The sequence below is a fragment of the Lutzomyia longipalpis genome, chromosome 2 (assembly GCF_024334085.1).
Source record: "Lutzomyia longipalpis isolate SR_M1_2022 chromosome 2, ASM2433408v1".
Lineage (NCBI taxonomy): Eukaryota > Metazoa > Arthropoda > Insecta > Diptera > Psychodidae > Lutzomyia > Lutzomyia longipalpis.
The window spans coordinates 35,245,820-35,262,108 of NC_074708.1; the positions used below are offsets into that span (position 1 = coordinate 35,245,820).

At 40.0% G+C, this 16,289-nt stretch overlaps 1 protein-coding gene across 1 annotated transcript in view; it reads left to right on the forward strand.

The window, feature by feature from the left end:
* The first annotated feature begins 3,353 nt into the window (after nucleotides 1-3,353).
* The window catches only part of LOC129790090 (cadherin-related tumor suppressor), a 132,677-nt gene continuing 119,741 nt past the window's right edge, over nucleotides 3,354-16,289 (forward strand). The window contains exons 1-2 of the mRNA XM_055827305.1: nucleotides 3,354-3,566; nucleotides 6,519-13,996. Of these exons, the coding sequence (XP_055683280.1) occupies nucleotides 8,693-13,996 (5,304 nt within the window). The 5' untranslated portion in view covers nucleotides 3,354-3,566; nucleotides 6,519-8,692. The remainder of the gene's footprint in view (nucleotides 3,567-6,518; nucleotides 13,997-16,289) is intronic.

Consider the following 16,289-nt stretch of genomic DNA (forward strand, 5'->3'; position numbering starts at 1 on the left):
ACCCCTCATAATGATAATTACTGAATAAACAACCCCGTTTTGTGATGCCATGGAATACGTGTGTGAGGTGGCAAAAAAACCGGGGAATTGGGCACAGTGGAGAGGTACGAAAGACATCAACCAGCAGGCGACGAACCCGATTTCTGTACCTGATGGAGAAGCTTTGTTACTGCATGACGGCCCTCATCCACCTTTTTTTTCTTAGTTCTTAAAAGGCATATAGGTAGGTACTAGTTGAATCTGAAAAGTGAATTTGTGTGACATAGAGTGAATTCCAGAGATAATTGTGTCGTTTTGGTCCTTTTTTTCCCAGTCGGTCGCCTATGTTGGATTTGGTATAGGTACCATTGTCGAATGGTGCGGGGAAACTTTTTTGGTGTCCGGAATGTGTGTCTATCTCGATGAATTATGTATTTTTGTGTGAATGAAAGAACGAAGGCTAGTCTACGGGTGAATACAAGTGAGACTCTCCAGATTGGAATCCACAAGAGGTGGATGAAAAAAAGCTCGCCCTCCATCTACCTGACTTGGCAATCGCGCGCATTTGTAAGCCCCGTTTTGTTGCATTCTAAAAATTACCAAATGAACCTGTGTGTGCACCTATTGTGGTATGACCATCTCTCCGCCGGAGTAACCCTATTTGTGTTGGCAATATTTTATGTGCCATTCATTGCAGAGAAAAGGGAGACTCTCCCTTTTGGACAATCATCATTTGTATTATTCTTCTGTATATATGTGTGTGTATTTTCTCAATCTCTATGGTACCTATACCTAATTCTTTTTTGTCACCATCGATTTATCTTCCTTGACTTGATCACACAGCCTTCGCGTATCGAGGACCTTTTTATGCTTCAGCACCCATCTTTTTTCCCCCGTGTGGTACGTCCTGCGCACATATCACTTGCGATATGGATTTGCTTTTGCATTTTGCACCCATTGGAAAAAGCCCTGAATGACATTCCTGGGTGAACTTCTCTCTTGGCATTGCGTGTATATTTATCCAATATAAATTATCCACCTCTTTGGCCACGACATCATGCTGTCTCACTTTTGCCTCTCAACTTAAATGTGTCTGTCGTTGTTCTTTTTTTTTCTTTCTTAGCCTCCTCTTTGCCAACATCAGCCCCCGTCTGCTCCGTGTGTCTTACCACAGAACATCACATGAAGTGTGTTTTTCTTGCTTTCTTTACCATCTCTCGCCTTTTCTATATCGCGCACCATGGAATGAATCTAGTTGTGCTGCAAGTTCTGCAATGAAAACTATTTCTTATATTTTATTGAAATAAATTCTTTTTTGGGGAGTAAATTTCTGATTTTCTTATCCTAGGCCTGAGTTTTTTAGACTAAGACCAAGTTCTTTTAGCTAAGTCTAAGTTTCTTAAGTCAGACCTAAGATTTTCTTAATCAGGCTTATACTTCTTAAATCTAAAACCTTAAAAAACTTTTTTTTAAACATGATCTTAAAAAAAACTAATACCTAACTTTATGCCTAGCTCAAGAAATGAGAGAAATTAAGATTTTATCAAAGTTGCATAAGGAAGCTTTTAATAAAACTTATTAAGGTAAAAGCTATGAAGATTAGTAGACTTTGGGTGAAATTTAAAACTAATTGTAAGTCCGCATTTAATTCCTTAAATTAGGCTTAAGATTTTTTTTACTAGGCGTAAGTTTGCCTATAACTCTTAAGCTTTTTTTAGTGTTGGCTAAGTTATTTAGAGCGAAATATTTAGTTTTTTAACATCAGACTTTTAAGGTAAAGTCAGGCTGAATTGGGGCTCGTTTGAATATGTAAAAATCATCCAGAAACGAATTCAGCATTATCTAACTATTAAGTTTTTGGATCCTTACCTTAAAAGAAAACTCAAGTTCATTCTCAGAAAATTAGCCTAAATAATTAGGCATAAATTTACCTTAGGGCTTAAGCTTAGTTTAAAAATAGACTATAGTCCTAAAAACCTAAATCTGGTTTGAAAAACTCAAGTCTAATTTAGGAATTGAACTAAGCCGGAATTATAAGTGAATTTCTCCCTATTTGTTAGTATCCAGTATCCGCCCTAACTAACAAAGTTTATTTAAGAAAACAATCTAGAGATTAAATTTAAACTTGGTCTGTTTTATGCAGTGCATTCCTTCTTTCATTCTAAGTTAGTATAATTTCTTTTACAAAATAAAGAGAAATTATATATAATAATAATAATAATTGTTTATTCACATTCCATTCAGATTTTTACACACTATACAATTTTTTCTACAAATTCTATTTGCGATATGTTGTAAATGGCGCGCAGATCCTCCTGGAATGGTACACCGCGCCGGAGTCTTAGTGGAGACTGTGTTGGCTGCGGGGGGATATTAGTATCCTGTCGGCGGCAGAGGTCGGTCGGTCCAAGTTGGGTTCCGTAACTTTAGGCGCAGGCCGCCGGCAGTCGATCGTCCTCAGTCACCGGGAGACAGTTCTGGGCACTCGGTGAGCGTAGTTTCATCTTCCGCCAGATAGATAGCGCTGCAGTTAGGCTCCGCCTCAAAGCGACACAAACGTGCGTTAGAGCAGGAAAGGATGAACTGTGGAATGGAAAGGAAAGAGAGGATAGGAAGCACGGGCCATGAACGGCGAAAAAACCGCAGGGGGATTCGAACCCTCTACTCCGGGGAGGTATGACCAAGAGTCGTGCTTAAACCCTCTCGGTCACCGGAACTCCGTAAAAGATCTATTGGCTCTATTTCAAGCTTAAAAAAAAAGATTTGTAATAGAAGCAAAGTTTAGCTTGAGTGAATTTTCATAAGATTTTATATATAACGGCTGAAAATGAGGGCTTTACGGCAGAACATATGGCAATACTCCAGCACTCCAGAGAGTTTTATAAAGAAGAATAACAAGAAGCAACAGCGCTTTTGGGTTCTTCGGTGAATGTGCACTCTTGGATGGAATTTGTCGGTGAAGATGGCGCAGAGGAGGACGAGTGGAGAAGAGCTTTTTTGTCCATGAGGAGAGATACGAAATTCTTCTCAGTCTCTCCACACACAAACTCCACATTTTCTTGTGGCTCTACAATCTGTGTGAGTGCACCAAGTCGCGGGGTGATTGAGTGTATGAATTTACAGTGTAAAATGGCTTTTGGGCTCACTCTCTGCCATACTGGGGCCACATGCTGATATAGCTTTGTTGGTACAGCGAGGGGTACGAAGTGGTGGCGGGTACAAAAAAAGAGATCTAAACTCCATAAAGTGAGAGAGAAGTTTGTAACACAAGCGCACCTGCAAAATCACAAGAAAAATACCACAGTAAAAAGGCACGTACACCGTGAAGAGCGAGGCAACTTCTTGGGCCTGGCGCATTCCACACTCCATGGCACGATAGTTTAAAGTTGACCGCGAGATTGTTAAGACCGCCGTCGCGGAATTTGTGTGCTTTGCAATCCTTGTGAGGCATCATCTTTTTCGGTTGCACATCTATGTGGTTGTTTTGTGGTGCCTTTAAATGGAAAAATTTCTTAATTTTTTCCATCATCACACAACACTCTTTTAATCTTACAATCGTGCGTCTTCGGAGTGATCTTCAGGCCAAAGTGAGTTTGTGATGTGGATGTATTGGAGTGTCTTGGTACATCTGTGGCTCTTTTTTTGTGCTTCTTCGTCTTCAAATGTCTCCCATCTCCAAACCCATGGGAGAGATTCTAAATATGGGCGAAACTCATTAATGCCAAGCGGGATACCTTTCCACTCATTTCTCCCACTGATCGTTTGAGGAGTGATTTTTTTTCTTGATTCATTTATAAAATTAGCAATAGCCGGACCTAGGCAATAATGGCCAGTATATGCGTAACTATATATTTTCTCCGTGAACTGGTAGAAATTTGACACACGATCATGCATCACGATAGGTAATCCTATCGGTTGCACATGTCGGATTAAAAGTATGTACACCTCGATGGACAGAAAAGAAATACAAAACAGTGATTGTAGAGAAAAAATCTCTCACAATTTCGCGCGCAAGATCAACATTCTTTGACTCTTTTTTTTCTCTCTCTCCGACTCTTCACGTCGATTTCCAAGTCGCTTTTTTTACCTCCACATCTTTTGCTGCCTTTTAATCAATCATCACGCAATCTTTGAGAGAGCTTTCCATTGCACAGAGAAAGAGAGAGAGAGGTGATCTCTGGGAAAAAATACTGCGATCGCCAATCAACATGTGTCTTATAGGGACATTTTCTTGCGAGCTTTCACAATTTGAGTAGCAAAAGCCCCAAGAGTGGTAGCGTGAGATGACATGTTTTTGTATACATATATAGCATTGGGTATAGAGGAAATCGAGCATTGAGACGGGTACTATAAGTATTTTATGCGAAAGTGATCGCGACCAATTCGATCAGCTCAGCGGCATTTAATCGCGCTAAAATATTCCAACTCTCTGAAATCCCTCAATCATTCGGAGTGAATTTGCTGCCAAGCTCGCTGAAACTTCAATAATGATCTATTTTTCACTACTAAATTACCTTTCTTGCGCTTGTTAGCTTGCCAAGTGATCTAGGTCACAAATGGCACGATCGTTCACTTCAGCCAACGGTGATCACTGGACAACACTATCAGTCTTCAGAATCCCAACTCACGAGTCTTGCATACAGGAAGACGAAAAAAAACAACAACCAATATACATATATAACTGAAATGCCAATATGATCGCGATCAAGCGCGATCCTCGCGGTGAAATCTTCCTTTATTGGGGTACTTGTGAAAATATCACTAACTTGGCATATTGAAGGCATGTTTTTTTTTTAATATTAGGCTAAGGTAAAGACGTTTACTGCAAGATCTCCATTAATATTTCCAGTCATCATATTTTCAGAAATATTGTATAATTTTTTATCAAGATCTTTATAAGATTCTTCAATGATGTATAAAGAGAAATTTTATTAATTTTTTTTTTATAAAAAAAAACATAAATATTAATTTTTCTTAATCTTTCTTACAATTTTTCAACTAAAAAGGAAAGCAGACCAACTGGTCAATCGTATAAAGAAACTAAATTTTACCGAAACTCGTCTCGCGATCGATTGCAAAATACGATTTAGGGAACAAAAATGTAGCCATCTTCATTAAATATTCGTAAAACAAATATTTGGAATATTGATGAGGAATATCATTTGGAGTATTTATTCAGCTGCTGCTTTGAAGTGGAAAATATTGACAAAATTGTGTGTGGATCATTCACCCAATGATCACTGAAAATGACAAAACAGCCTCCCGGGAACAAAAACCCATCCAGACTTTCATATTAATTTTGTCAACACCCGCAGAACAAAATGAAATGAAAAAAAAACCACCGAAGATCATGAAATGCATTGCGTTGAATTCGAAAGACACATTTTCTCTTTGCTTTCTCGATGTACCTTTTGGTGATTCGCGATCTTCGCCTTCTTCTTTATAATTACCACGACGACTTGGCATCAAAATAACATTTCTGCGGTTCACCCGAAAAGAAGCAACTCTGCTTTAAGTTCAAGTTCCAACCGCGAGGATTTTTTCTTTTATTCGGGTGACTAACCGAAAATAAAAGCACGCTAATTAGCACAGAGTGAAAGAGTTCGAAAACCTTCGTATGCGCGGACAACACACATGAAGAAATTGATCATATGTTGCGACCACAGCGTGGCAAGAAGTGATCGCGCACAAAACGGGGGGAAGGGGGGATAGAGACAGCGAAAAGTGTGTGTAAGCTGTTCAATTGGGATCGAGAATTGTATAATCTTTTCCTGGTGATCACCATATCGCGATAGAGGTGATCGTACGGCGATCTTCAAAAGATGGATAAAAAGAAGATCAATTTCCCTTTTCAATTGCTAAAGTTCAAGAAAGAAGCAAAAAGGGAAGAAAAAAACAAGGTATAGGGGGAAGTTGAACACGTATGCAAATGTGGGATTGCAGTAGAATTCGCTGACAAGTCGTGGAGTAATTCTTTTTCAGTATTTGACACGATCACCGAAATGAGGAATTACCTTTGCGTGATTTATGCTGCTGTGTTATGCCCATATTTCAGACTTCGCCAAGCGTGTAATATGGGAAATTGTTTCGTTTTTAAACTCACACCGTGTATCCATTTGCTTTCATTCTTTTACAACTCTTAAAACAGATTAGTTATTATTAATATCGATCATTGAGAACATTATTGCGATCGATGATTATTATTAGTTGGTATTTCATCTAGATTACGTGGCAATTACAAGTAATTATGTATATTATTATCTGTAATGCAGGATATGCAATTAATGTAGGAACTATGTTTTAGTCTATGTTTTAATATAAAGGTTTAATCTCTATTCAAAAGATCGATCATATATAGCAAAAAAAAACCTTCTTAGCAAAGATAAGAAGGAAAGAAGAAAAGAATCATAAGATATACATATTTGATTAACTAATAAATATATTTCAATCAATTGTATGTATTTATCTATATTTATATTCTCATATTAAGAAAATAATTCACTCTCAACATTACAATTTTGTTCTCTCTATAATTTCAGATAAATTAATTTGATGGCACACTTGGCTACAAATGATCATCAAATCGGCCAACATTGAAGTATATATATATTGAAAGCAAGTGTGAGTGATTAGAGAAGAAAAGAAAAGGGATATAAAAAGAAAAATTAAAGTGGTTTTAAAGACAAATCCTCAACGTTTATGCAAGTGTTACAAAAGTGTTCTCATCTAGTGTAAATCACAAGAACGTACTAAAAGATTGCCTGAGCTTTTGAGCTTTATAAAAAAATATATATAAAGGTTATGACAAAATGGAGAAGCACACCGACGATGGACCGGAGAATTGCTAAGAGTCAAAAGTGAGATTTTATTTGTTCGACTCAAAAAGTAACAAAATCCTAAGAAGTTTTGTGCGCACCGATCGCTTTTTCATACATAGCAGCAAACCTAAACGCCAGCGAGAGACAATCTCTTAGTGATCGCATATGTATTCACGGAGATTTTTTTTTCTCCTATAAAGCGATAGTCATAGTTCTTTCGCCCAAGAACTGCTAAGTCTACGAAGAGAACCTTCTTGACCATTTGCTGTAAAATACATATATAGTTGTTGGATACTAAGTGAACTTCTACCAACAACTACCACGTATAGGAAATCCCTCGCAATAGGTAGTGTGACAGAAATAGAGGATCAGTGTATTAGTGGTGTTATTATTATTTCATATTTGGTCGCATGTGCTTTCTCGCCTTGGTGGTTTCTCAGAGCTTAACTCAAGTGTAATCGGCCATGTTACATACCTCTGCGAAAGAGATCACCATCACCTTCCCGCCAATGTGAGAGAACGGTGCAAACGTAGAGAATTCATTTGGGATACCTTTCCTCGGGATCATACATCTCTTCTGCGTTTCGTGGTCAAAGAAGAAATTCCCTGATGATCGAGCGAGAAAGCTAACTTGTGATCGTACAACATATACACACACGAAGATCACCTGAATTGCTATACTACATACATATATGCATCTATATGTATGTATATATATGTAGATTGTAAAAAAAAAGTCCGTAGAGGAAAGAATTGTCCAAGAGGTGAAAAAAAACTATGCAATTGCTTATGTGTGCGCCGAAGACACCATCAGCAATCATCGACAATTTATAAAAGTCTTGGAAAAAGAGTATAAGAAGAAGCGAGAGAATACCTGACTAGCCGCAAGCAAGAGTCTCATTTCAGAGAACTTTGTATGCCGGACTCGATCCTAACAAAGTGTGGTGTGGAAAAAGCTAAAATTCATGCACCATCATCATCAAGCCAAGCAGTCTTGGTTGATCCTCCTTGTCCGCACCGCAGTTCTTCGCGCAGCATATTTCTCTTGCAGCATCATAACCCGTTTTCATGTCATAAATGTATGTATTGGTTTTTGGGCTTGGGGGGTTATGAGTGAGCCTGCTTCTTCGGCAAACGGTGCAAGAGATCGCTGTGATCGCGAGCGAGAGAAATAAATGTGGATGACAAATAGAAAGAAAGAAGAAGGAATAATCTTCAAAGCATATATGCTACATTGCTTGTGGTGAGTTCTTGTTTATCGGACTTCTTATGTATATTGTGTGATACTCCCCTCTCTTTCGCACTCTCAACTCCGTGTACCACGAACCACATAATTTCGACTGATCAACTCGCGATCGCAGAACAGACGATGAAGAAATGTTGAATTCGTCGAATGTGTCGCGCTCCGGAGTGCAAGTTTGAAGTTTTCTGTTCTTATTTCGTCGTTATAAACTTTTAGTATTTATTTTCTCTATATTGAAAAACAATAATAATTAGTTAACAGTTATATCCTTACCTTGTAGAGAACATAAAACTATTAAATAGTGTATTGGACAAGTGAAGAGTTTTTCTCTATAAATGTATGTAGGAAAATCACGATTGGATTACAAGTGATTGATCCTCCTAAGAAAAGGTGAATAAAAAAGTGATTTAGTGGAAATTTATTGGATATATAATTCAAAAATATACACAGATCAGGTGAAAAGAGAATATTCAGTGTCAAGAAGTCAAAAAGTGTTTAAGGAGTAAGCATATATAATAAGAATTAAAAGTGCAGTGATAAAAAACAAACTAAAATATTTGTTGAAAGAAGTAAAAAAAAAATAAGCAATAGATGGTTGAAATGGAAAAGTGATGGATGTTTATGAAGGATTAATGAAATTCGTGGAGAAATTATGACGCTCTCAAAACGGCGCCTTGATCCACCCATGGCCCTCACAATGTGGAGTGTCATTTGGCTACTCCTAATAGTGGCGCAAATTGTATCGGTGCTCGATGGTGCACACGTTCCTGGCCCGGGCCCGGGACTCACGGTCTTTCCGCGTCGCCGTTCCTCATCGGACGGCTACTCATCTCAAATGCAATCACGCGCTGTGGACACACGAATTCAGCTTGAAGTACTCGAAGGGGATCCCCGTGGTACTGTTGTTGGGTACATCCCTACCAAACCCGGATTCACCTATCGCTTCAATGAGCCACCACGAGAGTTCACCTTGGATCTCAATACTGGTGAAATTAAGACAAATGCCATCCTCGATCGCGAAGGGCTCCGTGATCGATACGATCTCGTCGTGCTCTCCAGCCAGCCCACATATCCCATCGAGGTGCGAATTACCGTGATGGACATCAATGACAATGCTCCCGAGTTCCCAGAACCAAGTATTGCTGTGTCGTTCTCCGAGAGTTCAGCATCAGGTACAAGGCTTCTCCTTGATGCTGCAACGGATAAGGATGTTGGTATTAATAGCGTCACGGATGATTATCGCATTGTGGATGGCAATCACGATGATAAATTTCGATTGGCGGTTACATCAAATCCAAGTGGTGATGTTTCCTACTTGCACTTGGAGACTACGGGTAAATTGGATCGTGAAACTCGCGGTTTCTACCAACTCAATATATCTGCAAGGGATGGTGGTACACCACCAAAGCATGGCTATCTCCAGGTCAATGTCACCATTCTCGATGTGAACGACAACCCGCCAATTTTTGATCACAGTGACTATATTGTGTCGTTGAACGAAAGCGTGCCACCTGGCACACCAGTTCTGCAGGTGATGGCGTCCGATTCGGATTTGGGCGACAACAGCAAAATTACATATTACCTCGCTGAAACTGAAACACAATTCACGGTGGACCCGGAAACGGGTGTTATATCCACCACAGAGCAATTGTCCTGCCCACAGCAAAATTGCCCAACACTCTCGCGACCAAGTGCATGCCCCAAGAGTTGCGTGTTCACTGTGTTTGCGCGTGATCATGGCTCACCGCGTCAAGATGGTCGTACATATGTCACGGTGAATCTCGTGGACACCAATGATCACGATCCCGTGATAAGATTTCAGTATTTTCCGCCCACTGGTACCTTTGCCACGGTTGATGAGAATGCAGCAAATGGTTCGGTTGTTGCCGCTGTGTCTGTGGTTGACATGGATGAAGGGCTCAATGGGGAGACAAGCATTAGGATCATCTCTGGCAATGAATTGCAGCATTTTCGATTGGAAAAGACACCAAGTTTTGATATAGTGCGCGTCAATGGGGTGCTAGATCGTGAGGAGATTGGCAAGTACAATCTCACTGTTGTTGCAACAGATCGCGGAACGCCAGCACGCACTGCAACAGCTTATTTAATTATTCACGTCAATGATGTTAATGATCACGAGCCCGTCTTTGAGAAATCCGAATATTCAGCTGTACTCAGTGAATTGGCCCCACCTGGAACATATGTAGCAAGCATCACGGCATCTGATGAGGATACGGGAGTTAATGCCCAAATATTTTATGATTTTGTCTCAGGAAATAACAAGCAGTGGTTCCTTATTGATACTATTTCGGGTTTAATCACTACCCAAGCACCACTTGATCGTGAAGTTCAGGGTACTGTTGAGTTGAGCATTTCCGCGCGCGATGGTGGGCCCAATCCGAAATGGGCATACACCCAGCTCAAAGTCACAATACTCGATGAGAATGATGAAGCACCCCAGTTTTCTCAGCATAATATCAATGTGAGTCTCAGTGAAAATACCCCACCACACACCTTGGTTGCCATGCTAGCTGCTGCTGATCACGATCAAGGAACAAATGGAAGTGTCACATACTCTCTCCACCCAAGTGTTCAGCAAAAATATCCCGATGTCTTTGCATTGGACGCCCTAACAGGGCAACTAACGACAAAGGTGCGACTTGATCGTGAAACAATTTCTGAGTACGAAGTTTACGTGATTGCGCGTGATCAGGGCATTCCCCCGCAGTCTTCAACAGCAACAGTGGTGCTTAATGTTCAGGATGTTAATGACAATAGTCCCGAGTTCTATCCAAAGCACTACTTTGTTTCGGTGGCTGAAAATATGGCAATTGGTACGTCCGTGTTGAAAATTACAGCAACTGATCGCGATGAGGGGGACAATGCAATTATCACGTACAACCTCGAAAGTGGTGGTGATGGTTTGTTCGTTGTGGACAATTGGACGGGAATAATTAGTTTAAGGGGTAGCTTGCGTAGCTCCCAGAAACCTCTGCATAAACTCGTGATTTCAGCTAAGGATCGTGGTGATCGTCGTTCGGAAAAGGAAGCTATTGTTGAGATAATTAAAGAATATAAGCTGGAAGAATTGGAATTTGACTCATATGGTGGGTATGAATTTCAAATTTATGAAGATCACGGCAATGAAAAGGCTCAAATTGGTCGTGAAGTGGGTCGTGTGCAAGTCCGTACGATGGCATCCACAGGAACACCCATAGAATACTCAATTGTATACGGTGACCCTATGGGGAACTTTCATATCGACGAAAGGTCCGGTGTCATCAGTACAGCCACAAAAATTGACCGTGAAGTCACGATCATGTACTCATTGACCATCGTTGCAAGGAGTGGCTTAGCCTATGGGAAAACAAGTGTTAACATTTCAATTCTGGATCTAAATGACAATGAACCAATTTTCTCACGGGATCGCGACGATATACGTCTAGCTGAGAATGCAGCTGTCGGCCAAGAGGTTTATCTCTCACGAGCTCGCGATCGAGACTCTGGAATAAATAGCCGTGTCACATACAGCTTATCCTACAATCCTGAGGATCAGTTCCGCATTTCGGAGGCCACAGGTGTACTCTATCTCAATCGCCCAATTAGGGCGGAACCCGGGACTTTGCTGCACATTGAGGTGACCGCCATAGATGGAGGTAATCCCCCGCTATCATCAAAGAATACTGTGATGATCACAATTGAGGATGTTAATGATCACACGCCTGTGTTCGATCACACATCCTACGAGACATCCTTGTTCGAATCCATGCCAGTCAATGCGAGATTTTTTGCCTTGGCAGCTTCAGACGCTGATCTTGGGGCCAATGGAAGAATTTCTTATGCAATAATTGAGGGAAATAGCGAAGGGAAGTTTGGAATTTTCCCCGATGGGTATTTATATGTGAAACATCCGCTTGATCGCGAAAAACGCGACTACTACTCATTGACAGTGGCATGCAGTGATCACGGGAATCCATCACGAAGTTCAGTTGTTCCGGTAATAATTCACGTGATCGATGAAAATGATAATAGCCCTCAATTCACGAATTCCACATTTACCTTTCATATTGCCGAGAATGAACCGGCGGATTCATTTGTGGGGAAATTAACAGCTGTTGATCGCGACATTGGACGAAATGCAGAATTAATCTATACCCTTTCGAATACACAAAATGATTTTATTGTTGATCCACGCAATGGTTTCATTAAGACCCTCCATGAATTCGATCGTGAGTCTCTTGTGCAAAATACGGGGCAGAATCTCATCACGTTAGATGCAACCGTGAGTGATAATGGCGTTGTACGATTGAGGGATAAGGTGAAAGTGAAGATTTTTATAACAGACGTTAATGACAATGCTCCACAATTTGTTCGTGCTCCGTACAAAGTTCAAATCTCCGAGGGTTCCCAAGTAGGTACCCAAGTTATTCGTGTATATACAATTGACTACGATGAGGGTTTAAATGGGGATGTCTTCTACTACATCGCCGATGGAAATAGTGAAGGACATTTTGCCATTGATGATGCCACGGGGCAAGTCACTGTTGCGAAGAAATTAGATCGTGAAACAATAACTGCCTACAAACTAACAATTGTTGCTCACGATGCAGCTATTCACAGACGATTGAGTACATCAACGACAATCACGGTGGATATTTTGGATGAGAATGATGATGCTCCGCGATTTTTCCATCCAGATGAAAATAGTCAAATTTCCGTGAATGAAACTACGCCCGTTGGGAGGGAATTGATGCGTTTCCGTGCAACAGATGGTGACCTAGGGGTGAATAGTCAGATAACATTTTCAATAACGGCCGGGAATCGCAGGGATACATTCCACATTGATCCAATGAGTGGATTACTTTTCCTGCATAAACCTCTGGATTATGAGGATACAACAAATTATATATTGAACATTACAGCAGCTGATGGGGGTAATCCGAGATTATCTACTACGATTTCCTTCACGGTGAACGTTATTGATTCAAATGATAATCCACCCTCATTCCCAAATACAGCCATTGTGAGACAAATTCGCGAAGGAATCCCCATTAATACACCAATTGTGACAATTACTGCCGAAGATCCCGATTCTGGAGCCAATGGAAAGGTCACGTATGCAATTTCCAATCAAGATCCGGAAAATGGGCAAAAACACTTTGGGATAAATGCAAATACAGGAGTGATTCATACATTGAGATCCATTGATAGGGAGACAATTGATACATTCAGATTGACTGTAGTGGCGACAGATCAAGCTGAGATCCCGAGTCAACGACTTTCCGCGGAGAAATTGGTGACGGTAATTGTGGAGGATGTGAATGACAATGCTCCCGTGTTTGTATCAATGAACGCTGCGGTACTTCCCCTGAAAGATATTCGTGTGTCCCCCGGACGGGATGGTGCGGTGATAATGCACGTGAATGCCCGAGATGCGGATTCGAGTACAAATGGACTTGTCACGTATGAAATGGTGAGCGGAAATTCTGAACTATTCAAATTGCACAGGAGTACAGGTGCCATTTCATTGCGGAAGCAAATAACGAATCCCGAGACAAGGTATCAATTGGCCGTGAAGGCGACAGATGAAGCTGTGCAGAGTGAACGCAAGAGTAGCGATGCTTATGTGACAATAATCGCGAGTGGTGGCATGAACAATGGGCCAGTCTTTGACAATCGCGACTTTTTCGGTAGTGTCTTTGAGAATGAGCCGCCGGGCACAAGTATTCTCACTGTTGTGGCGCGCCTTGACTCATCTGTGTCCAGTGAAATTGAATACTATGTGACTAATGTGACTGGGGATAGCAGACAAATGGATCGTTTGTTTGACATCGACACTAAGCTCGGAATACTCTCCACGGCCGCTGAACTCGATCGTGAATCAGGGGTGGATACGTACGAGGTGGAGGTTTATGCCATCAGCATCGGTGGAATGCCAAGAACATCCAGCACAAAGGTGAGTTAATATTTTTTTTCTTCCTATTCATTATATTCTTTTCTAATATCGTTGATCATCACAAATGATCACATGATAATCTTATAAGTGATCGTGCACCATTGGGAAACATCTTGCTATTTTCTCTATACCCCCCTCCACCCATTTCATTTTGTTAAGTTTTGTTGTGCGAGTACCTATATAGAAAGCCCCCAATGATCGCAGAAGATCATAAGAGAATTACTGCAACTGATCAAAAAGCGATCGTGAGGAAAAATCCAGCTCAATGAATTACTTGAAATTCCACGACAAAATTCTTTGTTATCCTTCTCTCTCTCTTTTTCTCTATTTCAATATATAAAAAATGTACTATAGAGACGATTAAAAATAGATATTTCTCCTGTAAAAAAAAAAGATCGCACTGATCGTGAGGAAGGATCATTAGGATTTTCTATGGAGATTACAAAGCATCTTACAGAAAAAAATCAACGTTTATACATAACTTCCCAACTGATCGTGAGATCATACAAAAAAAAAACGTTCAACCACGAAAACTTCACCAATTTTTTTTCACTCTTGATTGGTTCTTTTTATTAAAATTCTCATGTCATAAGCTCCGCGTTTCCGTGCCAAATTGATCATTTTGTGTGACTCCAAAGAGTTGCCGGAAATCTCTCATTGCGGTCCTGTGGGGATGGGTTGGCACGCGAGGAATGTGGCAAAAAGAAAAACGATCTCATCATAACTTATAGCTGCTGGGAAATGAAAGACAAAAATTACGAATAAAATAATCTCTGATGAAATCAAACTAATAAAGCGCGACACCCGTGTAATTGTGACCCTTTTGCGTATTACCAGCACCAATGATGCTGGTGGTTTCTTCAACAGAAGCTTCTTTTTGTTAAGAATCACAGTTATTGTAAGTAAATACTTAGAGAAATAAATGGAATTGAGCTTAGTTTTAGATTTTTTTTTCAAAGTTTTAATAATTAAATCAGAGTGAAAGGAAAGTATAGAAATTTGACTCGATTTTGATAAAATTCTTTTCTTTTTTAAATATTCCAGTTTAAATACTTTTCTGAAAAATATTCTGGACCATAAAATCTTTCAATTTTCTTTTATTGCATGAAAGATTTTCTCTTAAAAATATTTTCTTTTCTTACAATTTGTCCAGTTATAAAATTTTTGTAGGTAATTCTATGAAAAATCTTTAGAATTGTAGAAGAATGCAATGAAATGATGGATTTTATTTTGTTATTACACTCTCAGGGAAATATTAAGGCCTTGCAAAATCGAGGAAAAGTAATTATTTTTGAAACCTTCAATATTTTTTAATTGATAAATTTTTGAGGTTATGTTAAATTGTTTTTAATTTTGCCGTTGAATCTCATAAAATTCCATGATTTTTAGATACAAACTTCGTTGTATCTTTTGTTCATCTCAAGAGATTCTGTGTACATTTTTTTTCTTTGATAAATATCATAAATCATACGCATGTTACATTAGAATGTTTTCTTCTTTTGCATCCACAACTGATTTTGGGACGGGACGTGGGGGGGGGGGGGTATGCGGCACAAGAGTATACATAGTTGCTGGTTGGGAGGATTGAAAACGAGAAATTCCTACACAAAGTCCCAGTAATTAGAACTGAAGGGATTATGCATGGCGCACACGTACAATGATTTCGAGTTTTAAATCTTTCAAATTGTTAAGCGCTTCGTTTACATTCATTTGGTATCAAAGGTGGCTTTTTCGCTGTGGTGAGAGAGCAAGAAGTTGAGGTTGAAAAAAAAAGAAACGGCCCAAGATGCGGAGAAGAGCATAAGAGACTGTTTAATTTACCACCTTGAGCAGGTTATAGTTTTTCGAGTATATGTGTGCTTGAGGTAAATACTGATGGAAGAGAGTCCGAGCAAAAGACGCGAGTGAGTGAGATGAAATAAGCATAGATGCTCATTTTGGACCTTCTCAGAATCAGATGAATGACCGAGAAATGCCAATTCACTTTAGTCCACAATCCAGGCACCAACTAACCAGTCTCCAACAGAATTCTTTTACCCTCCTCCGGGCCCCATGGAAATCTCTCCGTCTCACCCATATCTGGGCGCGTTTGGGAAGGTGTATATACATACATATACGAGAAAAAGATGCTGAGGTACGGTGAAAAAAAAAACACGAATATTGATGTTGATGGTCAGAAGATGGCCTGTCTATGAGTCTCCGCGCTCATCAATAAGTTACATTTTGAGGTTGAAATGCCCAGAAAAGAGAGGCATTAAATGGTTTGTGGGAGGGGAGAACACCATATGACGCC